The following is a 24540-nucleotide window of genomic DNA, read 5'->3' as shown; positions in this document are numbered from 1 at the left end:
AGAACATATCATCCTATCTAATAATAGACAAACAGGGTAATTGTACCTTTGCTACGCCTCCCATTGGCTAATCAGCGCAATATGCAAATTAACCTCCAACAAAGATGGCAGTTAATTTGCATACATAGGCTCCAAAGTGGCGCAGCAAAGACAGAAGACGGAAGACGGCTCCAGCCGGAGCGAAGGCCTGGGTCCCAGGTGCTGGAGGAAAACCGGTGCCCGCAGCCAGGAGAAGGGAAGGCCTATTGCACGAATCTCTTTGTGCAACAGGCCTCTAGTAGTTGATATTCACACACAGATATTAGCAAGCAGTCAGAAACACAGGATGAAAATGTATAAGGATCAGGGATTAAAAAAGGGTCGGGAGTTAGCTCTATAGCAGTTATGCTGAGTGATATAAAGAAGAGTAAAAATGGCCTAATAAGCACTGAGTGCTTCTGGTTCATCTGTTTATAGATTAGGTAGGAAAAGGAGCCAGAAAAGGGTATGTGAAGGAATGCCTGAAGTAATGCCAAAATCTTTAAAATTTGGAAAAGGTGGTCTTCAGTGCTTAATGTAAAAGAACCACAAGTGAAACAAGGTCATTGGTGATCTTTGGCCTAATGGTTTTATGGAGAGTGCATGCAAAAAGCCTGCCAGTGTCAAGTATTCTAAGGGAAAGGGGAGACTAGTTGATCCAGCTCCTTGAGGAACTAGGGATTGAGAACAGCAATCACTCCAGGAGGGAAGGACATTTGAAGATGTTATGTTTTAGAAGTGGGATTGATAAGATACTCAATGACCAAAACATGTGTCTTAGACCTTGAAAATTACATTTTATTTGTGATAGTGACAATTGAATAGTTTGTGGCATTGATTGAAATGTGTAATTCCTGGAAATAGATATTCTTTTTTGTTACTACTGTTAAGCCTCACCCGAGGATATTTTTCCATTGACTTTTTTAGAGAGTGGAAGGGAGGAGAAGAGATACAAGAGAGAAACATTGCTGTGAGAGAGACACATTAATTGGTTGCCTCTTGCACACGCTCTGACCAGGGCCTGGGACTGAGCTTGCAGCCAAGGTACATGTGCTTGACCAAAATTGAGCCTGGGACCCTTCAATCTGCAGGATGATGCTCTATACATTGAGCCAAATTGGCTAGGGCTATATTCTTAATTATGTATTTCCATATAACCAATAGTACTTGTGTTTTATTAACATAATTATCCTATTCTTGACCTTCTTCTGAAAATAAAACCTCAGATTCCTGTATTTTTCTCTGAAGCTGTATCAAACTATTTGATGACAATTTATTCATGTGTTCTTGTCATTTAGCTTGATCCAAGGATTATTCGACCATTTATAGTAGAATGCCGTCAAACTATTGCCAAACTTGATAATCAGAATATGAAAGCCATTAAAGGACTTGAAGATCGGCTGTATGCCCTGGATCAGATGATTGCTAGCTGTGGCCGACTGGTGAATGAGCAGAAAGAACTTGCTCAGGTGCTTATTTCAAACTTCTCTCATGAGAAAAGGAATTTGTAACTTTTCTATGAAGTTATTTTATGTGCAGTATCAATTTGGTATGCACCATATTTTCACTTCACCCTTGAATATTGTGAGTGCAGTATTATTGTTTCCATGTAATAAATCATGTTCTTAATATTTTGGTTTGATAAAATAAATTGAGCTTAGACTATTTTAGATGACAACTGAAAGATAAGCAATGAAAGTGCTGTGAGCAGCTGAAAAAAAGGTGTTGAGAGAACATATCAAGCAGTCATTTCACTAAATATGTGAATACTTTCTGCTCCCTTCTCAAAAAAGTACACAGAAAAATGAAAGTTATAAAGGACAGAAGGAAAATATAAAATCTTAAAGAATTTACTAATACTTAGGCTTTTAGGTTTAATTTAATGCAATGTTCCAAGAATTCTGTCAAATAAGGTTTATCACACACACAAAAAGGGATTAATTAACCTAGACATTTTCTTCCATACAAGTGACTGTTTAGATCAGTGATTCCCAAAGTGGGCGCTACCGCCCCCTGGTGGGCGCTGCAGCGATCCAGGGGGGCGGTGATGGCCACAGGTGCATTTGTTTTAACTTTTTTTGTATTACCTTTCTATTCTGAGTTCAATAAATAATTTCATAATTTCAAACTTCAATGTTTCTAATTTACACCTTTCTTTACTATATTTTACGAAAAAGGTAGAAACATTAATACATATATCTTTCTGTTTAATTGCTATTAAAATTTAAAAAAAATTAATTTCCAGGGGGCGCTGAGTAATATTTTTTCTGGAAAGGGGGCGGTAGGCCAAATAAGTTTGGGAACCACTGGTTTAGATCATCACAGTTTTGTCTTCTATCTACCCTGGCAGGCACTCTGGCGAAACAGTCTGTAGCAAAAGAGTTGACTTTTAAACATGCTTTTCCAGGGGTGTGAGTATGTTCTTTCATTAGAACATACGAATGAGTAATCATTTTAATGGGTACAAATGTATAATTTACTGATGGAATTTATCTTGTAATTTCTGCACCCTCTCCTTTTCTCTCGTGATTTAGGATTCAGCCACTGTGCTGTGAACTGAATTCCTTTATTTTGTCTTTTTTGCACTGATTGGATCACCAATACAGTGCTGCAATAGTGTGAGTTCTTGTTTAATTCCTGATCTATAGAAAGTGGCCAACATTTCAAAATTTTAATGTTTATAGTAGGTTTTTCTCTCCTTGTTTCAGTAGATACCCTTTCTCAGATTATGAAAGTTACATTTAAGTTCTAATTTTTAAAAATATTTTTAATTGATTTTAGAGAGGAAGGAAGAGGGAGAGAGAGATAGAAACATCAATGATGAGAGGGAATCATTGCTTGGCTGCCTCCTGCATGCCTCCCACTGGGAATTGAGCCTGCAACCTGGGTATGTTCCCTGACTGGGAATCGAACTGTGACCTCCTGGTTCATAGGTCAACCCTCAACCACTGAGCCACATGGATAGGCAGTTCTAATTTTGAACCACATTCAGATTCGTGGAATTAACTGTGTCATCATAATATATTGTCTTTTTTATGTATATCTGGATTTAGAGTAACATATTGGCAAACTGAATTAAGTTGTATGTGTGTAGTTTTTATTTGTTATGTATTTGTCAAGAGTTTTGGCATCAGTTATAGCTTCAAAGTAAGTTGAGAAATCTTTTAATTGGAACATTTAGTCTGCTTATTTGTTGTAAATACTGAATATTTACATTTAAATCAATCATTTGTAATTTTTCCTTTAATTATATGTCCTTTTTTGTCTCTAATTTTGCCTTTTGGATTATTTTTATTTTAAAATTTTATGTTTTAATTCTATTTATCATATTAGCTTTTTTCCTTTTAAGTAATAGTTGGTGTATAATATACATGGAAATGTCCTTTATTTCCTTTTAGTGGCAAATTCAGTTTTTGTCATGTGAAATTCTCTTTAAATCACCTTTATTTCTGAAGGATATTTTCTTGATAGCGAATTTTAGGCTGTTAGCGATTCGCTTTTAAGCACTTTACCTTTGGTTTGGTTTTCAGCAGTTTAACTATAATAGGACAAGATGTGGCTTTCTTTGTATTCCTCCTCCACTGGGCTTGTAGTACTACTTGAATTTGTGGCTTTCAATCAGTTTTTCTTCAAATCTTGATTTTGTATCTCTCTCTTCTCCTACATTGATGCTAATTATACATGTATTAGACCTTTCTCCTCATCCTTCCCATTTACCCTTTTCTGTATTTTGTATGATTATATCTATCTGCACTTAGTTTGGGATATTTTCTTTTGACCTGTCAGTTCAAATTAACTTTCAGATTTTTTTTCAGGTGTGAATAGCTATTAAACTTTATTGATTTGATATTCTTTGTTAATCTTAGCTTTATATTTTCAATTTAGTGTTTTTTGTTTATATAGCTTCAAATTATCTACCAAAACATCTGGTATTATCCATTATATCTTTGAATACATTAAGCATATATTAGTAATTAAAGGCTATATCTGTTAACACCATTATCTGTTTTTGTGTGTCTATGAATATTTTCTGTTGTTTCTTACAGTTTTCTAGAGAGAATTTGTTTGCTTTTGACATATGATAGGGGTGATTACAATCTTAGATCATCACCTTAATCCCATTTCAGAGATTTAGATGGGAAGTTGGTTTTCCAGTCCTTGTGATGGTGAGTCTACCAATTTCGTAGGATACTAGTGACCCGGTGCATGGATTCGTGCACATTGAAAGGAAATTAATTAGAAGGTGGCCAGCAGGGTGGGACTAGGCGATATGGGCCAGACACACCCTGGAGCCAACCTCCTGCTGGCATAGCTTGAAGGGCATCTGTGGAGTGAGCAGGGTCCCTCTGACAGCTAGGTCCCTTAGCCTGGCCTGCAGGGATCGGACCGAAACCAGTTCTCTGACATCCCCCTAGGGGTTCTGGAGTGCGAGAGGGCACTCTGCAAAGTTGCGGTCGTACAGGGTGTGGAATGCAAACACAAGTGTGCAGTAAACTAGATTCGGGGCCAGTAGTGCCCCAGCAACAACATAACCCACAGCTGAAGGTGGAATCATGCGGCCCCATGAGGAATCGGGCTCCCTCTTCTCTGGTTCAGGGGTGCGTCACCTGAGAACCGCTGCTGCCAAGTCACCTCAGCTTGGCAGCTCCTGCATTGAGCGTCTGCCCCCTGGTGGTCAGTGTGCGTCATAGGTACTGGTCGGATGGACACTTAACCTTCTATATATATATATATATATATATATATATATATATACACACACACACACACACACACACACACACACACACACACATATACTAGAGGCCCAGTGCACAAAATTCGTGGACGGGGGGGGGGGGGTGTGGGGGAGGATCCCTCAGCCTGGCCTGCACCCTCTACAATCCAGGACCCCTCGGGGGATGTCCTTCTCACAATCTGGGACTGCTGGCTCCTAACCGCTCACCTTCCTGCTGGCTGATCGCCCCTAACCTCTCTGCCTGCCTGCCTGCCCGATCGCCCCTAACTGCTCTTCCCTGCTGGCCTGGTCACCCCTAACTGCTCTCCCCTGCTGGCCTGGTTGCCCCTAACTGATCTCCCCTGCCAGCCTGATCCCCCTAACTGTTCTCTCCTGCTGGCCTGATCACCCCTAACTACCTCTGCCTTGGCCCCCGCCACCGTTGCTTTGTCCAGAAGGATGTCCGGAAGATGTCTGGTTTGATTAGCATATTACCCTTTTATTAGTATAGATAGATAGCTTTTTGGGGGTGTGTTCTGTTGTTATTTTATTTGGCAAAGTGTGTTCCATTGTCATTTTCTTTGGCTGGCACTGGTGTCTGATTTTTTATTTTCTAGCTCCACAAGGAACTATCAGAAGGATTGCTAACCTTATTCTTAGCTTTGGGTTCTTCTTCAGGCATCAGCAATTGTCTCTAGGGCAAAGCATTCCCAGTTGCCTAACTCACCTCTTCAGGTCTCCTCCTCCTCCTAAATCCTGGCGCCTTCAATATGTCTGACTCCACTGCTTTCTTGGATATCTAATAACTAAGGCCATGGGAAGGTTGGTTTACATTACTGTTACATCATAGTCTGCCATCACTAGAGGCAGAACTCTGAATTCTTGATCTTTTGTTTCTTCTCCATTGTCATTCTTTTAACCTTCTATAAAATGAATCAAATAATTGATTTAACTGTACTTCTTTTGATAGTCATTTAGGTTATTTTCATTTTTCTTATTACAAACATTGTTTTAATATCACAGTGTACCTTTATGTGCATATTCTAGTATTTCTTTAGTTTATTTTTTTATATTATCTTTATTGATTTTAGAGAGGAGGGGAGAGGGAGAGAGAGATAGAAACATCAATGATGAGAGAGAATCATTGACTGGCTGCCTCCTGCACACCCCCCAATGGAGATCGAGCCCGCAACCCAGGCATGTGCCCTTGACTGGAATTGAACTTGGGACCCTTCAGTCCATAGGCTGATGCTCTATCCACTGAGCCAAACTGGCTAAGGCTTTTTTTAGTTTATTTTTAATTTTTCTATTGACATTCTGTATTATATTAGTATTTCTTTTTTTAAATAATATTTTTATTGATTTCAGAGAGGAAGAGAGAGAGAGAGAGAGAGAGAGAGAGAGAGAGAGAGAGAGAGACATCAATGATGAGAGAGGATCATTGATCGGCTACCTCCTATGTGCCCCACACGTGCCTATAACCCGGGCATGTGTCCTCACTGGGCATAGGTTGACACTCAACCACTTAGCCATGCCGGTCGGGCTATATTGGTATTTCTTTAGGCACAGCCTAAAGAACTGAAACATTGCCCAGGCATGTTTTTTCCTGATCTTTAGGTCTTGATTGGATCAGGTGTATTTTCTCTCAGTGTGCTGTATTACAAATAATGTGGCTTTGGTGTCAGGAAATCCTTTATTAATGGTCCAGAATTTAGATTTGGGGATTCTATATTTTTCTTGGATTAAGTCAAAAGTAATTAAAAACCTATTAAGACTGACAGGAGATAAAAGCAGTATGTTATTTTTAAATGGATTAAGTTACAGAAAAAGTATAGCCACAGTTGATTATATCCCATTTTGAAAGAAAAGTAAGATAAAATTACTATTGAAATTGTCTTGTATTTTTATGTAAACTATTTTGACTTAATTTTAAATACACATCATTTAAATTTAAGTATGTGCATGATGTTTAGAATAACATGAAATGGAGAGAACTACTAGAAATTAGGAAGACACATTTGCTGTTCTTTGCTGATCAGTATGGTTAAATCCCTAGAAAGATAATCATTTATACAGCAAGTATGGCAGTCAGATGAATGTTCAAATCCGAAACCTTCTGTAATGTATTATCCAGTAAATAGAATAGGAAAAGAGCCCTATAAACACAATAAAAATACTTAGTAATAACCTAATCAATAGATTATAATTATACCCTCTGAACATTTTTTTAAAGTCTTTGCTGTTGGGCTTTCATTTGGCTGGTTGAACAAAAGAAGACTTTTAAATATGGCACATCTATCTAAATTTATAGCCTAAAGCCAATCCCTTCCCTACTTAGCAAAATGATGTAAAGTTCACCAATGAAAATAAGTGAGTGAGGATAGCTAAGAAAAGTTTTTTCCTACCAAATAATAAACTATACTGTAAAATTGTACAGTTTAGTCATTGCTGTAAAGATAGCACAAAACATGTATCTGTCAGTGGAACAAAAGATAGTCCAGAAATACTGAGAGGAATGGCTTTTCAATAAAAAGCGCAAAGTTAATTGATTGTTTTTTATATGAGGAAGTATATAATATACAATTAAATATCATTGGTCAAGATTAAATCAGCTACTCTTTCATGGCTTTAAATCATTGATCATGTTTCATATAATATCATGCTCTTACCCACCCATGTGTAGTAGGTGTCTAGAAACATACTTTCTAGTTCTAATTAAGTTATTGAATGTATCTGGATAAGTTATTTTATCTCCCTGGGCTTAACTTTTTTTCTAGTATGACAATGGAACAGAATTAAGAGTATAGATTTCTTAAAAACCGAATCTTTTGTTATGACCACATGTTCCACATTCAAAGAGTAGATTTTACAATCTTTGAAAGTAAGACAGTTCTTGTTTAACATAAAGATATTTCTCCTAAGTGAATGTTCATATCTCTCATGTAACCAAGTTAATACCTTTTAAAATATTTTCTCTCAAAGGGATTTTTAGCTAATCAGATGAGAGCTGAAAACTTGAAGGATGCATCTGTATTACCTGATTTATGCCTGAGTCATGCAAACCAGTTGATGATTATGTTGCAAAATCATAGAAAACTGTTGGATATTAAACAGAAGTGTACCACTGCCAAACAAGAGCTAGCAACTAACCTACATGTCAGATTGAAGTAAGTGATTTTGTTACCTTATTTAGGATGTTTAGAATTGATGTTTGATTTCTCCCAAGTAGTGGAGTGTTTTCTCTTGCCACTAAATTGACATTAGATTATTTTTATAGTTTTTAAATTTCATTCTATAGGTGGTGTTGCTTTGTAATGCTTCATGCTGATCAAGATGGAGAGAAATTGCAAGCTTTACTTCGCCTCGTAATAGAGCTGTTAGAAAGAGTCAAAATTGTTGAAGCTCTTAGTACAGTTCCTCAGATGTACTGCTTAGCCGTTGTTGAAGTTGTAAGGAGAAAAATGTTCATAAAACACTACAGGGAGGTATGCAAGTTGAATTCTGTTTTAAGTGTGTATGAGTCTTAATAAATTTGTGAGTGATATTAACATAAGCTTTCCTCCTTTTAGTGGGCTGGTGCTTTAGTCACAGATGGAAAGCGATTATATGAAGCTGAAAAGTCAAAAAGGGAATCCTTTGGGAAATTATTTAGTAAGTGTTCTTCATTAATAACTTGTTTATTTTTTTAAGTAAAAAATGCTGTTTTTAGTCTATAAATATGAACACAGCATTATATAACATGTATCTTTTTTTAAAAATATATTTTATTGATTTTTTACAGAGAGGAAGGGAGAGGGATAGAGAGTTAGAAACATCGATGAGAGAGGAACATCGATCAGCTGCCTCCTGCACACTCCCTGCTGGGGATGTGCCCGCAACCAAGGTACATGCCCTTGACCGAAATCGAACCTGGAACCTTTCAGTCTGCAGGCCGACGCTCTATCCACTGAGCTAAACCAGTCAGGGTGCATGTATCTGATTTTAATTAGCATTGAAATCCATAGAAATATTTAAGGACTGTAGAGTTGAATCCATTATTAATTTTAAACTTGAAGTATTGTCAATTTTTTTTTCACAAACCAGAGGGGGGTTTTTTTTTTTTTTTTTTTATCTCAAAGTTATATTAATTTCTTTCTACAGGGAAGTCTTTTTTAAGAAATCGCCTATTTAGAGGATTGGACTCCTGGCCTTCGTCCTTTTGTGTATGTATTTATTTCCTAACCATGACAAAATTTTGTATATGTTCTAACCTTTATTTCAGAAGTAGTGGTATTTATCAGAATGCTAGTGGCCGGGTGCATGAATTTGTGCACATTGAAAGGAAATTAATTAGAAGAAATATTTTAATACCGCTATTTGCCCGTTCTCTATAATAGAAGTTTCAACCAAATTCATGATTGACAATGACAGATGGAAACACACGCATGCGATTGGCGCCAGCGAGAGCTTTATATGTATTGTGCGTGCGCAAGTTAACTTAGCCTTTTATAGATATAGAATAAACTTGCTTAATTAGACCTGCTTTCTGATTTAGCTAAACTTTTTTCAGCCCAGTGAACTACCCCAACTTCTCTTTCAGATAATTGTCAGCAACAGAGCAGTAAATATGAACATAAAGCAGATTATTATTACAGATCACGCAGGGAGAACAAAGGGTAAAATATTTAACTGCAGCAGTGTTTGACTATATTCTGCACAGTGAGAAAACCTGAAGTCATTTTCAAGGTCCACCAATTCTTCTTATCAGTTGGGTCAAGTTTTTAAGCTTTCTAAATCTCCGTTTTCCAGCTAATGCAAAGAAAATAGGATCCCACTGAATCTCCTATCTACCTACTCTAGGATTTCTGTGAGGATCAAATGAGATGAGGCACAGGAAAACTCTTCACAAACATTTGGTTACAGTGTAAAATATTTCCACCTGGCTATAAAGCAAGTTGTGTTCCTGGGCTGAAGAAACTCCAAGGAGCTAGTTGCTAGGGAGAGGAAGCCAGGCCTTGCTTCGTGACATCATTACCCGGACAGACACTTAGCATATTAGCCTTTTATATATATACTAGAGGCTTGATGCACGAAGATTTGTGCAAGAATGGACCTTCCTTCCCCTGGCTGCTGGCACTGACTTTGCTCTGGCCGGAGCCGCCTTTCTGCCTTCCCACACTGCCCAGAGGTCCGGAGCGGCTTGGGCGGTGCGGAACGCCTGCAAGCATTCCGCCCTGTCCCTGGCCACTTGGCGCCTGCGTATGCAAATTAACCTGCCATCTTTGTTGGGTTAATTTGCATACTCACGCCTGATTGGCTGGTGGGCGTCGTGAAGGTATGGTCAATTTGCATCTTTCTCTTTTATTAGTGTATGTGTGTATATATATATTTTATCTACATAAAAAGCTTTTGGCTTTAAAAACACCAATTGCTATAAAGCTTTAAAATACATTTATAGTTTTTTACTTAGAGTCTTTGTAACTCAAGGGGATGTCTTACTACACTGTTAAGATTGATAGGACTAGATTCTCTTAATTGTATTTTGTCTTTCTCTTTCTCCTCTTTACCTTTTCCTTCATTCTTTCCCTTCTTCCTGCCTTTTCTTTTTCTCCTGTCCTTGCCTATTTTCTTCCTTTCTTCATTCTCTTACCTATCGACCCCCTTTCTTTCATTTATGTTTCAACAAATAAGAATAGGGTTGATTATTCAAGTAGCTTTAATTGAAACCATGAAAAATAAGTTTGGCATATTTCTAAACCAGACTTCACGGTCAAAGATGTTTAGGAAATGCTGTAGATTTCCCTCCTACCCCCTAGACCAGTGATGGCGAACCTATGACACGCATGTCAGAGGTGACACATGAACTTATTTTTTTGGTTGTTGATTTTTCTTTGTTAAATGGCATTTAAATATATAAATTTCAAAAATAAATCTTTGTTTTACTATGGTAGCAAATACCAAAAAATTTCTATATGTGACACGGCACCAGAGTTAAGTTAGGGTTTTTCAAAATGCTGACACGCCGAGCTCAAAAGGTTCGCCATCACTGCCCTAGACATTCTGCTTAGCTATTAAACCAATTTCTGTGCTGCAGGCTTTCTTAGGGCTTTAAATGCATGCATTTTTAAATATCAAGAATGAGTGATTTAATAGGGTTCCCACACTTATTTATCTAGGAAACTCTGTTTAATGAAGAGCATCTTGACACTTCTCAATCTGCTTAGGTAATGATGGAAACAAATTGAGTTATTTTTAAAGGTACATTTGTTGGCCATATTATAAGGAAATGGTAGCACTTATCAGAATTTTTGTTTAATTGACTAAGGGTTTGTATTTTATTTATTTATTTTTTTAAAATATATTTTTATTGATTTCAGAGAGGGAGGGAGAGATAGAAAGAAACATCAATGATGAGAGAGAATCATTGATTGGCTGCCTCCTGCATGCTCTCTACTGGGGATTGAGAACGCAACCCAGGCATGTGCCTCTGACCGGAGTTGAACCTGGGACCCTTTAGTCTGCAGGCTGACGCTCTATCCACTGAGCCAAATGGGCTAGGGCTGTGGTCGGCACACTCATTAGTCAACAGAGCCAAATATCAACAGTTCTCCTTCAAAATAGACTTGTCCAGGCCGAAAACCGACTTCTGCGCATGGGCCACGAAGTTTCAATCGCACTGTATGCGCGCCCGCACATGGTATTTTGTGGAAGAGCCACACTCAAGGGGCCAAAGAGCCGCGTGTGGCTCGCAAGCCGCAGTTTGCCGACCACGGGGCTAGGGCTAAGGGTTTGTATTTTTAAAATACAATGGCAAGGAAGGAAGTGTTACATGGGAAAACATGATTTTTATCATGTTAAAACAACAAGGTATGCTAAGGAGTAGATAGAGGGCTAGAGCCAGATAATAGATCTTCATGATCATTTTATAGGTCAAGGAAAAATTTGGAAATAATGTATGTACTAGTGAAACAAATGATTCCTTTAATGTTGATGGAAATGTTAGAATTTCCATAAAAAGATGCTGAAAACAAAAGGCAGGAACAAATACACCAGTTGATTATCAACAACTGTGTATCCCTGTTATTCAAGACTCAGAAAAATATTACATCATGTCATTGACTAGTTTTTCATATTTAATTATTTTTTTCTATTAAGTGTGAGTAGGTCACTTGAAGCATTTTTATTTATTTGTTTTACTGAATTTGATTATAGTAAGAGACCATTTATTAATTTATCCGTATATTTTGTGGTGAATTATTATTGTTATTATTATTTTGTATAGACACAGAAACCTCGAAAGTTTGACTGTGAGCTTCCAGATATTTCATTAAAAGATTTACAGTTTCTGCAATCACTTTGTCCTTCAGAAGTTCAGCCATTCCTCAGGTAAATGTCATTAGTATTTTTAACTGTAGATATCACCTTACTCTGTTTACATCATTCTGGAGCTGTGGAAAGTAGCACCAGCCCTCCTAGGAGATGCCAGGATAGAAAACTGTTTTATGATAGACTGACCCTCCTGACTACGTTAGGAAATTCTGGGGACTATTAAAATCAGAAAATAAGGAAATTAATGTCTTACGTACAGTTAATTTTTTTCTAGTAGTCACTCTGCTTCGCATACTGTGGGAGATTTATATTTTAATGATGATGTCTTAGGTTTCTTTAGCTCTTTCTGGTAATGATTGAAAAAGGATGATAATGCAGTAGTGATTTTTTTTTAAATTAAAAAATATTTTTATTGATTTCAGAGAGGAAGGGAGAGGGAGAGAGAGACAGAAATATCAATGATGAGAGAGAATCATTGATTGGCTGCCTCCTGCATGCCCCCTATTGGGGATCAAACCTGAAATCTAGGCATGTGCCGTTGACCGGAATCGAATCCAGGACCCTTCAGTCCACAGGCTGACGCTCTATCCACTGAGCCAAACTGGCTAGGGCTGCAGTAGTGATTTTTGACATAGGTTAAAATGTTTGGTTATACTTAATTCATCTTTTAATTAATGAATCAGAAATCTAATTTGATTACATTTTGTTTCAGGGTCCCCTTACTCTGTGACTTTGAACCTCTACACCAGCATGTACTTTCTCTACATAACTTGGTAAAAGCAGCACAAAGTTTGGATGAAATGTCACAGACCATTACAGATCTACTGAGTGAACAAAAGGCAAATTAAGTTCTTTCAATTGGCTCACTTTATTAGTGTAAAGTGTTGATATTGCTGCAGCTATATAAGCCTCTCTTTCTTTTCTAGGCATCCATGAGTCAGACATCCCCACAGTCGACTTCCTCACCACGAGTAGAAAGTGCAACAGGAATTACAACAACTACCTCACCAAGAACTCCTCCTCCACTCACTGTGCAGGATCCCTTATGTCCTGCAGTATGTCCCTTAGAAGAATTGTCTCCAGATAGCATTGATGCACATACATTTGATTTTGAAACTATCCCCCATCCAAGCAGAGAACAGACACTTCACCAAGTTTCATTAGATTTGGATTCATTAGCAGAAAGTCCTGAATCAGATTTTATGTCTGCTGTGAATGAGTTTGTAATAGAAGAAAATTTATCATCTCCTAATCCAATAAGTGATCCACAAAGTCCAGAAATGATGGTGGAATCACTTTATTCATCAGTTATCAATGCAATAGATAGTAGGCGTATGCAGGATACGAATATATGTGGTAAAGAGGATTCAGGAGATCATGTGTCTCTAAATGTCCAGTTGGAAAAATGTAGGGTTGTTGCCCAGGACTCACAATTAACTATACAAACCATCAAGGAAGACCTTTGCCACTTCAGAACATTTGTACAAAAAGAACAGTGTGACTTCTCAAATTCTTTAAAGTGTATAGCAATAGAAATAAGGAACATTATTGAAAAGGTAAAATACTCTGTGGAAATAACACTAAATGAAAAACATCAAAAAGAATTGCAGTCTTTAAAAAGTGATTATGAAGACAAACTTGATGCATTAATAAAAGACAGTGAAGAAAATGAAAACAAAATTAAAAAGCTTAAAGGAGACTTAGTATGCCTTGAGGAGGTGTTACAAAATAAAGATAATGAATTTGCTTTGGTTAAGCATGAAAAAGAAGCTATCATCTGCCTGCAGAATGAAAAGGACCAGAAGTTGTTAGAAATGGAAAACGTAATGCACACTCAAAATTGTGAAATTAAAGAACTGAAAGAGTCACGAGAGAGAGTGTTAAAAGACTTTAAAAAGCTCCACGTTGAAAATGATGAGAAGATCCAGTTGTTGAGGACAGAACTGCAGAGCTTAGAGCAAAGTCATTTAAGGGAGTTAGAGGACACCCTGCATGTCAGGCACACACAGGAGTTCGAGAAAGTTATGACAGACCACAAAGATTCTTTGGAGAAATTAAAAAATGAAAATCAACAAAGAATTGATCAGATACAAGAGTCCCATGCCACAATTATCCAGGAAAAAGAGCGACAGCTACAGGAGTTAAAACTCAAGGTTTCAGATTTGTCGGATATGAGATGTAAGTTAGAGGTTGAACTTGCATTGAAGGAAGCAGAAACTGATGAAATAAAAATTTTGCTGGAAGAAAGTAGAACCCAGCAGAATGAGACCTTAAAATCTCTCCTTGAACAAGAGACGGAAAATTTGAGAACAGAGATAAGTAAACTAAACCAAAAGATTCAGGATAACAATGACAGTTACCAGGTGGGCTTGGCAGAGTTAAGAACTTTAATGACAATTGAAAAAGATCAGTGTATTTCAGAGTTGATTAGTAGACACGAAGAAGAATCTAATATGCTTAAAGCTGAATTAAACCAGGTAACAGCATTGCATCATCAAGCATTTGAAATAGAAAAAAACCTGAAAGAAGAAATAGTTGAACTGCAGGGTAAATTGGACTCTGCATTGAGTGCGCTTGAAAAACAAAAAGCTGAAAAACTCACCCAACAAGAAGAGAAGTATGAAGCTGTTATCCAGAAACTTGAGAAAGACAAAGAGAAATTCATAATGAACCAGGAACAAGACAGAGAAGAGTTAATTCAGAAGCTTAATAGTGAAAAAGAAGAAGCTATTCAGACGGCCCTAAATGAATTTAAATTGGAGAGAGAAGCTGTTGAGAAAGAGTTATTAGAAAAAGTTAAACATCTTGAGAATCAAATAGGAAAAAGGTAAGAACTTTAGCCTGTGATTATAAAATAAAAACATTGGTGATTAGAATGTCAGTTTTGTGTGTAAGTAAGCACAGTACCTTGATTTATTTATTTATCTTAGGTAAATGTAGAAATTGAGATATATTTATGAAATAAAAACTTAAAAATGTTTATTGTAAACATTTTGAAAATCTATAGTGGATTTTAATAATGGATTACAGTTTTGGATTTCTAGAGGAAAAATTTTTTTGAAAATTTCAAAATATTTTCAAGAGCTTTTTCCTTCCTTACAAATTTCATTTTTTGTTAATCTTCACTCGAGGATATTTTTCCATTGATTTTTAGAGAGATTGGAGGGGAGGGGGAAAGATGAATAGAGAGAAATATTGCCTCCCACACCCGCCCCGACCAGGGCCAGGGATCAAGCCTGCCACCAAGGCATGTGCCCTTGACTGGAGTCGAGCCCAGGACTCTTTAGTCTGCAGGCCAACTCTCTATCCACTGAGCCAAATCAGTTAGGGTATAAATTTTCTTTGGTTTATTTGAAGTTTTTTTCTCAAAATTCTTCAATTGAAAATTACTTATTTTTTCTCTTTTTAAATTGTGTTTGTATGTATAAAAGATAACAGTTTTTTTCTGAGCAGTGTTTAGTAAAGGTTAAATTCTAGATTGGGGCTATATAGTTTCATCATTGTTATTTTCTTGATATTACAACTTCGTTTATTTCTTTGGTGTTTCAAAAGATGTTTTTAAAATCCCAGGTTTTATATAGTGCATTTTTTGTACTTTTATTGTTACTAATACAACTTTTTATTAGAGAAAATGTTTCTCAGGTTTTTCTGTTCCTTAAAATTTATTGAAGGATTTTATGGCTTAATAAAAAGTTTCTAGAACATTATCGATTAGTTCTATCATTACTTCTTCCAGTTGAATATATTTATAGTTATATGTACATTATATTTGAATTTCTGTTTCTCGCCTCACCACTTTTGCACAGTCACTTGTGATTGAGTCTCTGCTGTGTAATATATATTGGTGTACAGTTAAACCTCTCCTGTATTCTATGGGAATTAGAGGGTGTAATATAGGAGTTAGAATCTGCATGAAATGTTTTATAGAACTGGGGCAGGTAAGGCCAAAGTAGTCACTACTGAAGGCCAGGAGAATTCTGAGTGAAATATGAGGAAAAGAGACATTAAGCACACACCAAAGCTCATGTTTTCCATGGCTCACTGGGAAGCTGCTGCAACATTCAAGAATCTCTTCAAGCCCCAATGATGTGGCTCCATCTGCAGCACACAATGGGTAGTTGTCATTTTCTTGGCAGGAGGCTCCTGTGAAACTGCATCTGGAGACAGCCACCCCTGGAGAGTTAGCCTGGGCTGCTTTTCTACTCTCCAAACTTGTACCTGTTCTTTTCATTGGCAAACTTGAAGTTATTAAGGGGATTCTGGGAAATATAGAATCTGCTTTACATTGCAGATGAGAAAAGAGGTGAGAGCAATGGCAAGATGACACCAGTCTAGCACTGTATACCTCGTTTTAAACTTAGTAATCACAAATCTCTTTTACCCATATTGAACTTCCAAATAAAGATACTTGCAATGTTATGTTTCTGTCTAACGTGATTGAGCTTATATGCCTCATATCTCCTCAGATTACCAAACCCTGTCTTCAAAAGGTGAGAGTCAAATTTAGGCCATTCTAGCCATCCCAGAGATGTCCATTCATTTTACACAGCTACATCTCTTTTTGATATTCTGCAAGTTGCATGCTGAAATATAGGGTTAACTACCATTATCACAACACATTACGTACTAGGGAAATGGGAGAAGGAAAAAAGATGAAGATTGATTGATTTATGTAATCTTAAGTCCTATAGTCTTTATTGCTGTAATTAGCCTTGTAACTCTAGTAGGTATTTATAACTTGCTTCTATTACACACCCACTTTTTACCTTAGACATTACCTCAGCTGATTTTACTTGTTGATCTGAGGAGACTGTCATTAATGGTCCATCCTATAATATAGTTGCTGTAGTTTTTCATTTGACTCTTATTTATTTTTCGGTAATCCTCACTTGAGGATATTTTTCCATTTATTTATTTATTTTTAGAGAGAGTGGTGGGGCGGGGAGAGAAACATCGATGTGAGAGAGACACATCGATTGGTTGCCTCCTGTTTGCACCCCAACTGGGGCCAGGGATCAATCCTGCAACCGAGGTAGGTGCAGAGCATGTATGCATTCTTTACTCTAGCCATGCAAAATTTCACCCATTGAGTTTTCAGTAGCTGTAACTGAGTTTTCAGTAGTTTGGTCCACAGTTGTATCAGGCCAGCTGCTTTAGGGATTGGCATACATGGTGAGATTAGTGACTCCCATGGGCATGAGTCCGTGGCTGCACATCTTTTACTGTAAAGTAAAATCCCTTCTTCAGAAGCAATTCTAGTGGAATACCATAGCAGAGAATAAGGCATTTTGTAAGTTCAGGGATGGTTTTTCTTGCAGAAACATTGTGGGCACGGAAAGAAAATAATGGACTGTTTTTGTGAGAACAGATTACTTTTCATGATGGAAGTGGTCAAGGGTAGGTGACCTGTCACCAAGTGTCTGGCTCATCTCCCGAGGAAGTGCTGAAATATTGGGGGCTCAGTGTTAGTGACAGCCCCCATCGCTGAGCCCATACATAATCTCACTGCATGTCATTAGCATTTTGAACAGGACTGGTGTGTGTGGCTAAAGAATTTGACTGATACAGAATGTTCAACGTGCCCATCTGATGATTATGAGGTTCCTCAAAGTGGGACATAATATATATACTCAGAGGACTTACAGATCCTTATGCTTTGTGCTCATTTCAAGAGGTTCACCTGTATTTCTCTTCTGCTAATCTTGTCACCAGACCTCAGTCTAGTTTCTTCCAAGTCCCTTGCTGTCCAGTCAAGTCTTTGGCTAATATCCATGAATCACTTGATTTGTAGTCCTGGCCATTTCTCCTAGGCAACTCCAAGTACACTGCTTGATATACTGCTACTGGGAAGATTTTCCTTCACTGCTGCCCTTCAGGATCACTTCTCAGTGGGCTCTAATACTTGAACTGTGCTTTTGAATAGTGTCAGCATATTGTGCAGAATTATGAGGAAACCAGGTTGGTTGGTGTCCCTCCACCCCCGTATTGAATGCCATACTTGTGATGGAGAGAAAAGAAGCAATGTAGCAGGAGTAAGAATCTTGGGAACCTGAACCTCTTGGACTTTACTTGTGCCATCAGGATTTGTTTAAGCTCCAACCCATACATGCCACATCTATTTGATGATGGAGAGCCTCATCGGTTAATGTGTTAGTATCTACTTTATGATGGACAACTCAGGTAATATGGTAACTTGGGAGACCACGTGAAGTCTTTCAGTTTCTGTATAGACCCAGGAGCAAGCCATTTACCAGAGGAAAATAGGTACCAGCTCCAAAAATCCTAAGGGAAATCCTAAGGGTCTCAACTGATTGTCTTAGGACTTGCTAACAGTTTCATACAGTATCCATTCCTGCTGTCGACACTTCAAGTATCTGCTGGTAAATATGGCGCAAGGGGTAAAGCAGCTTGCATGATAGTTTGGACCTATTGCAAGAGTGTCTCTTGCTGTGGATCTTTTGCAGAACAGGCCACCTTAAAAGTTATTTGGTAAGTGAGTCACAGCAGCATACCCAGATGTTCTATATATTGCACCCAGAATTCAGGGATGCTCACCTAATGGCAGCTTGCTTGTTCACCATGGAAGGAATATCTCACATCCCCAGACCCCGGGATACTTAGAAATTTTTCTGTGCTGACAAGCTCCTAATTTTTCTTGGGCTTTATTGCTCACTCTCTGGTAATAAACGTCTTTCCCTGGTTAGCTCACGTAGTTACTTCTTCCTTTTTACTAGGTTTAAGAAGCATATTGCCGCCCTAACCGGTTTGGCTCAGTGGATAGAGCATCAGCCTGCAGACTCAAGGGTCCCAGGTTCGATTCCGGTCAAGGGCATGTACCTTGGTTGCGGGCACATCCCCCGTGGGGAGTGTGCAGGAGGCAGCTGATCGATGTTTCTTTCTCATCGATGTTTCTAATCTATCCCTCTCCCTTCCTCTCTACAAAAAATCAATAAAATATATTAAAAAAAAAAGAAGAAGCATATTGCCATAAATGTATAATGTGGTACCTTGAGGACTAGCAAGAAAACAAACTAGATTTTAATAGGACTGGAGAGTTGCTATAACCCAGAGATCAGACAGTGAAAGTATATTGCTGTCTCTAGGTAAGATCAAACTGTTGCATGTGGTCTACACCAGCGGTTGACAAATCATTCCTGTGGGAGTCCAACCTGCTGCTTGTTTAAGTTTGTCAACCCTTGAATTGTACTAATAGGTGTAGATGGGGAAGAAATCACCAAATAAGTAGCTCTATGTCAGGCCCCTAGGCCTTGTTGATTTGCTGCAGGAAAGATATCATGTGAAACAGCAGATTTACTGGAGTTACTACCTGATTAAATTTACGATAATCTGTTGCATGCTTTTTTACATTTTATTCAGGACATATATTTAAGTCAAATAAAAATGTGATAAAAATCTCCTCCCCTATATGGTTTGAAGGGAGAGACAGTTCTAGGGATTTTACTTGGTCCTCATTCTATGCGTTAGGAGACCAACAGGGATTCCCCGTCAGTTGCTTTTTACTGCAGGTTCTGGATGTAGGAGATATCTCTTACCTCTGATGAGGGGCCCACTGGGCCCAGACTTCTCTATCAGTAATCTGGTGGATCTCGGTGGCATTGGAATCCCCTCAGAGCCAGTGCTCAGTAGTCCCCCAAAATTGGTTAAGTACCTTCCCTGAATACATACTCACCTGGAAAATTGCCACAGGTGCTTTTGGTGAGGGCTAGAAAAAAGACTTAATAGTATAAAATTTTGGCATTGTAGTTGGTGACCAACAGATACTGGAATTGAGTGAGGAATAGTGAGTCTTTTGATTTAAGTTAGCTCTCTGCCCACAAGTTTTTAAAAAACACTTTTAATAAGTCTTATCGACCCGTTCTATTTGTAACCTTAGAGATAGCCAGTGCCAAAGACTTCTGGGTCAGACCTGAGTACTGCTCTGTGCTGTCTGTAATGGCACCACATCATGTCTCTGATTAAGGGTTACTAATTGGCCTCTGCCACTCCAGAATCCTGGTATTCCACGGAAATTCATTGAATTTTGGTGGTTTTATCTCCCTCTGCCGTCCCTGTCCTGCAGAGAGCCTTTCGAGGTGTTTCTCAAAGCTGTGCTGAAGGGGTTATTCTCCTTCCTCTCCCAGGTGTGTAATAATTCCCAGTACACCTGCTACCATCACTCTTTGGATGCCTTCCTGTAGACTAAGGGCCGGAAAGTTTGTTCTTTAAAGGGACATATAGTAAGTACGTTAGGATTTGCTGGTCACATGTAGACTTCATCATATTTTTCTCTGTGTGTGCACACTTTGTGTGTGCGTGTTACCCTTTAAATATGTAGAAACTAAGGGTAAATGGTTCTTTCTTTGGTCTCAGTACCCTTTTACATACTCAAAAATTATTAAGGACTCCGAAGTGATTTTGCTTATATGGGTATCAATATTTTCTGTATTAGAAATGGAAATAAGAAAGTATATGGCCGAGGCCGGCTTGGCTCAGTGGATAGAGCGTCGGCCTGTGGACTGAGGGGTCCCAGGTTCGATTCCGGTCAAGGGCATGTGCCTGGGTTGCGGGCACATCCCCAGTGGGAGATGTGCAGGAGGCAGCTGATCGATGTTTCTCTCTCATCGATGTTTCTAACTCTCTATCTCCCTTCCTCTCTGTAAAAAATCAATAAAATATATATTTAAAAAAAAAAAAGAAAGTATATGGAAAATCCAGCCTTTCACTTATGTGAAAGTGGAAAGAGGGATATTTAAATAGCCTTTCAGATAATTGTGGATATTTTTCCTTGATACTAAATCAGAATGCAACAACTGATAATTTCCTAAGCATTAGTTTCATTGTGGAATATGAACCCATGTCAGTGGATTTTTAAGATAATCTTTATGCTAATGTTCATTGAACTACCACTTTGGATATTTTACTCGTGCATGATTTTGTAGCATCATAAAGTGGTCATTTGGAAAACACTGTTTCATTGTAGTGCAGATCTTGCAGATGTGGATACATTTTATTAACAAATCACATTTGTTAATATACCTATGGATTTTATAAGATGGATCTTAGGTACTGGGAAGCTCTCAAGTTCATAGTGGCAGATACAAACTTCCTTTTTAACCCCTAGAGTGCTGGAGAGCGCGATCGTGCTCCTGTCTTTTGCCAAAAGTGCCGGGAGCGCTATCAAAGCTTCGAAATGGTGTCCAGTTCTAAATCTGCTTTTATTAGTGATGATGATATTGCTAAATATGTCAATGTAGTAAAGGTTTCCTTAAGTTTTTGAATATGTAACTTCATTTACTTGCGATTCATAATTTTTTTCCTAAACTGCTGTAAAATCAGCAAAAATGCCTTGGCAATTTTAGCATAGTTCCTAGGATATTGGTTGGCGCTCAAAGGGTTAAAGAGTCACATTTTTTTCATTGGTTACAAGTTTGTCAGTTGTTCATTAAAATAATAGGATCAATTTTATACTTTCTCAAAATTATCTGCCAAAAACCCAAGTCTGATGTATACCATGAAAAAAGCAGCCAATTCTGCATACAGCCAAAACAATTATATAGGTATTTTCCCATGAGACAGACATACTTTGTAAGTGGCAGAAGTGCTTTATATATGCTTGTCATTTTGTCACATAGAATATTAAAAAAATTATATACTTAATGGCCGGGATTCAATAATAATAATTTTAGTACATCAATATATTTCAAAATAAACCTGCTGTCTTTTTCATTTTGTATCTTGAAGTAAAGGATATAATGATTAAAAGTTCAGTTTGGTGTTACTGTCTTCAATTTACGTGAAGGTGTCAGCAGTTTTATCACCTGTGCAAATGTCAACAAGGTGTAAAAGACAAATATCACCTTAGTATTATTATGAAAATTGTTTTGACCTTACTGATCCCCTGAATGTGTTCTAGTTACCCCCAGATTATTCTGTGGATCAATCACACTTGGAGAATCATTGGTGTAGACTCGTCTACACTGTAGAGAATGGTTAGCAAACTTTCTGTAAAGGGCCACCTGGTAAATGTTTTAGGCTCTGTGGGCCAGATGGTCTCTATCTGAGCTACTCAGCTTTACTCTTGTAGCAAAACGGGAGTGAGACAATATAAATGGGTTTCACTATGTTCCAACAGAACTTTACTTACCCAAACAGATAATAGCAGGTTAGACCTGGCCTGTGGTCTAGCGTATCTCATTTGGCCTCTTATTTTTGTTTAATATTGGCCATTGGGTCCAGGTTTCAGGCAGCCAACCTTGCAAACTGTTAAAAGGTAGCATTTAATCTAGAATCTCTGGTCATTACATTTATACAAATGATTTTGGCTTGTTTAAACATTTTGTTTGTCTAACTCCCATTGGATCTATTTCCATACATATTTCCTGTGTTCCTTCCAAAATAAATGAAACCTCTTGGAATTGCAGTTCCTCCTTTAACTTCCTTGGAACATGGGGCTTGAATGTACCAGTGGGTCTGGGAGTAATGAAATGGTGGGGAGGTTGAGAATGATCAGCTTGTTGAGAAGGGGACTTCAGGTAAGGTGACACTAATCTATAATAATAAAAGCATAATAGGCTGATTAGACTGGAAAGCTGAATGACCTTCTGGACGTCCTTCTGGACGAAGCCGTGGTGGCGGGGGCTGAGGCAGAGGTGGTTAGGAGTGATCAGGCAGGCAGGCAGAGGGGTTAGGGGCGATCAGGCAGGCAGGCAGGTGAGAGGTTAGGAGCCAGTGGTTTTGGATTGCGAGGGGGAAGTCCAACTGCCGGTTTAGGCCTGATCCCACAGGAGGATCGGGCCTAAACCGGCAGTTGGACATCCCCCAAGAGGTCCCGGATTGCCAGAGGGTGCAGGCTGGGCTGAGGGGACTCCCCCCGCTCCCATTCAGTGCACGAATTTCATGCACCAGGCCTCTAGTCTCAAATACGGGAGAAAGGCTGCTGCTGGTAAAGGAGGCTTAGTGAGATTTGGAGGGACAACTGGGGCATCTCCAAAACCCTGCCTTTAGCCATCTGATCCCAGATAACTCCTGTTGTTAGCAGTTCTACTTGGAATGCCCTGGTCTACCAAAGTTCCATTTTGCACTGGTGGTGAGGTCATTACTGCCTTGATAGAAACATCAGAGAATTCCAGATTCCCATCTTTAGAGTTTATTTTTCCCTACAATTATATTTGTATCTATCTATGGATTGAGCTTAGAAATAAAACCTATTTTATTTTTTTAAATCCTCACCTGAAGATACGTTTTTGTTGCTTTTTTATTGCTTTTAGAGAGAGAAAAGGAGGGGGGGGGGAGAGAGAGAGAGAGAGAGAGAGAGAGAGAGAGAGAGAGAGAGAAAGAGAAAGAAAGAGAGAGAAAGAAAGAGAAAGAGAAACATCCCTGAGAGAGAGGCATCAGTTGCCTCCCTTCGGCACCTGACCAGGAATTGAACCACAGTCTGGGTATGTTCCCTGAGAATCGAATCCATGACCTTTCGTTGTATAGGACGATGCTCCAACCAACTGAGCCATAGTGGCCAGGGCCAGAACCTCTTTTACCTATTTCAAGACTAGGGGCCCAGTGCACGAATTCATGTACCTTGAAAGGAACTGTGGGCTGTGAGGCTGTGGTGGGCACAGGGGTGGGTCTTGGCCCCTCCTGCCGCAGCCCTTGGTCCCCGCTTTGCCGGCAGCCCTGCTCCCGCTGCTGCCGCTCTGATGCTCTGACGGCGCCATCCCCATTCGTATCTGCTGATGGTGCAGAGCGACTGGGGCTGGTGCCAGCAGCAGGTACAAACGGGCCGGTGTGGTTGGCGGGTGCGAGCAGCGGCTGCTGTCCCAATCGCCCCTGAGGAGCAGGGGAAGGTGGAGAAGCCCTCAGGGGCGATCAGGGCCAGCAGGTGCAAGCAGCGGCACCAGCTCTGGCTGCGGATACGAGTGGGGCTGGCGCTGACAGTGGGTGCGAGCGGTGGCTCTGGTGCCGGCAGTGGGTGTGAGTGCCGGGTGAGACTGGCACGCTGGAGCAAAGAATTTTCAGTAACCACCAGAGGCTCACCCCAATGACAGTGACCTACGCCCTGCCTTGGTCTGGCGCCCCTGCTCACATGCTCCACCATCCCGCTACACGCAACGCCCGCTATTTTCCGCGCACGCCCCCTGGTGGTCAGCGCACGTTATAGTGACTGGTTGTTCGGTTCCGGTTGTTCGGCCATTCAGTCTAATTGCATATTAGCCTTTTATTATATAGGATTAACCCTTTTCGGTCCAACTTGGAGGCTGACTCGACAGACCAGGCAGTATGAGCAGATCCAACATTGAGGCTGAGGTTGACACCACAAACCAGTTCAACATTCAATCCTGTCAATTAATTTGGACCAGACTGTTTGAATTCCAAAAATAAAATTGGACCGCAAAGGGTTAAAGGAGTTAATATTAGAATTAGAACTTAATGAACTTTGGGAGAGGTGGGTGGTAGAAGGGAAGCGTAAGGGAGTCAATATCCTGGATGTCTATAGGTTCAAA

The 24540-nt window shown here is 39.1% G+C and overlaps 1 protein-coding gene across 1 annotated transcript in view; it reads left to right on the top strand.

Moving 5' to 3' along the window:
• RB1CC1 (RB1 inducible coiled-coil 1) overlaps positions 1-24540 on the top strand; it is a 68629-nt gene that overhangs the window by 24238 nt on the left and 19851 nt on the right. Inside the window, exons 8-15 of the mRNA XM_081111411.1 lie at positions 1317-1487; positions 7718-7902; positions 8034-8220; positions 8305-8386; positions 8876-8937; positions 11997-12100; positions 12756-12882; positions 12970-14870. Of these exons, the coding sequence (XP_080967537.1) occupies positions 1317-1487; positions 7718-7902; positions 8034-8220; positions 8305-8386; positions 8876-8937; positions 11997-12100; positions 12756-12882; positions 12970-14870 (2819 nt within the window). The remainder of the gene's footprint in view (positions 1-1316; positions 1488-7717; positions 7903-8033; positions 8221-8304; positions 8387-8875; positions 8938-11996; positions 12101-12755; positions 12883-12969; positions 14871-24540) is intronic.

Source organism: Myotis nattereri (assembly GCF_964212035.1).
Source record: "Myotis nattereri genome assembly, chromosome: 17".
Taxonomy (NCBI): Eukaryota; Metazoa; Chordata; class Mammalia; order Chiroptera; family Vespertilionidae; genus Myotis; species Myotis nattereri.
Note: the sequence above shows the minus strand (reverse complement) of the source record. Positions and strands in the feature narration are given on the sequence as shown.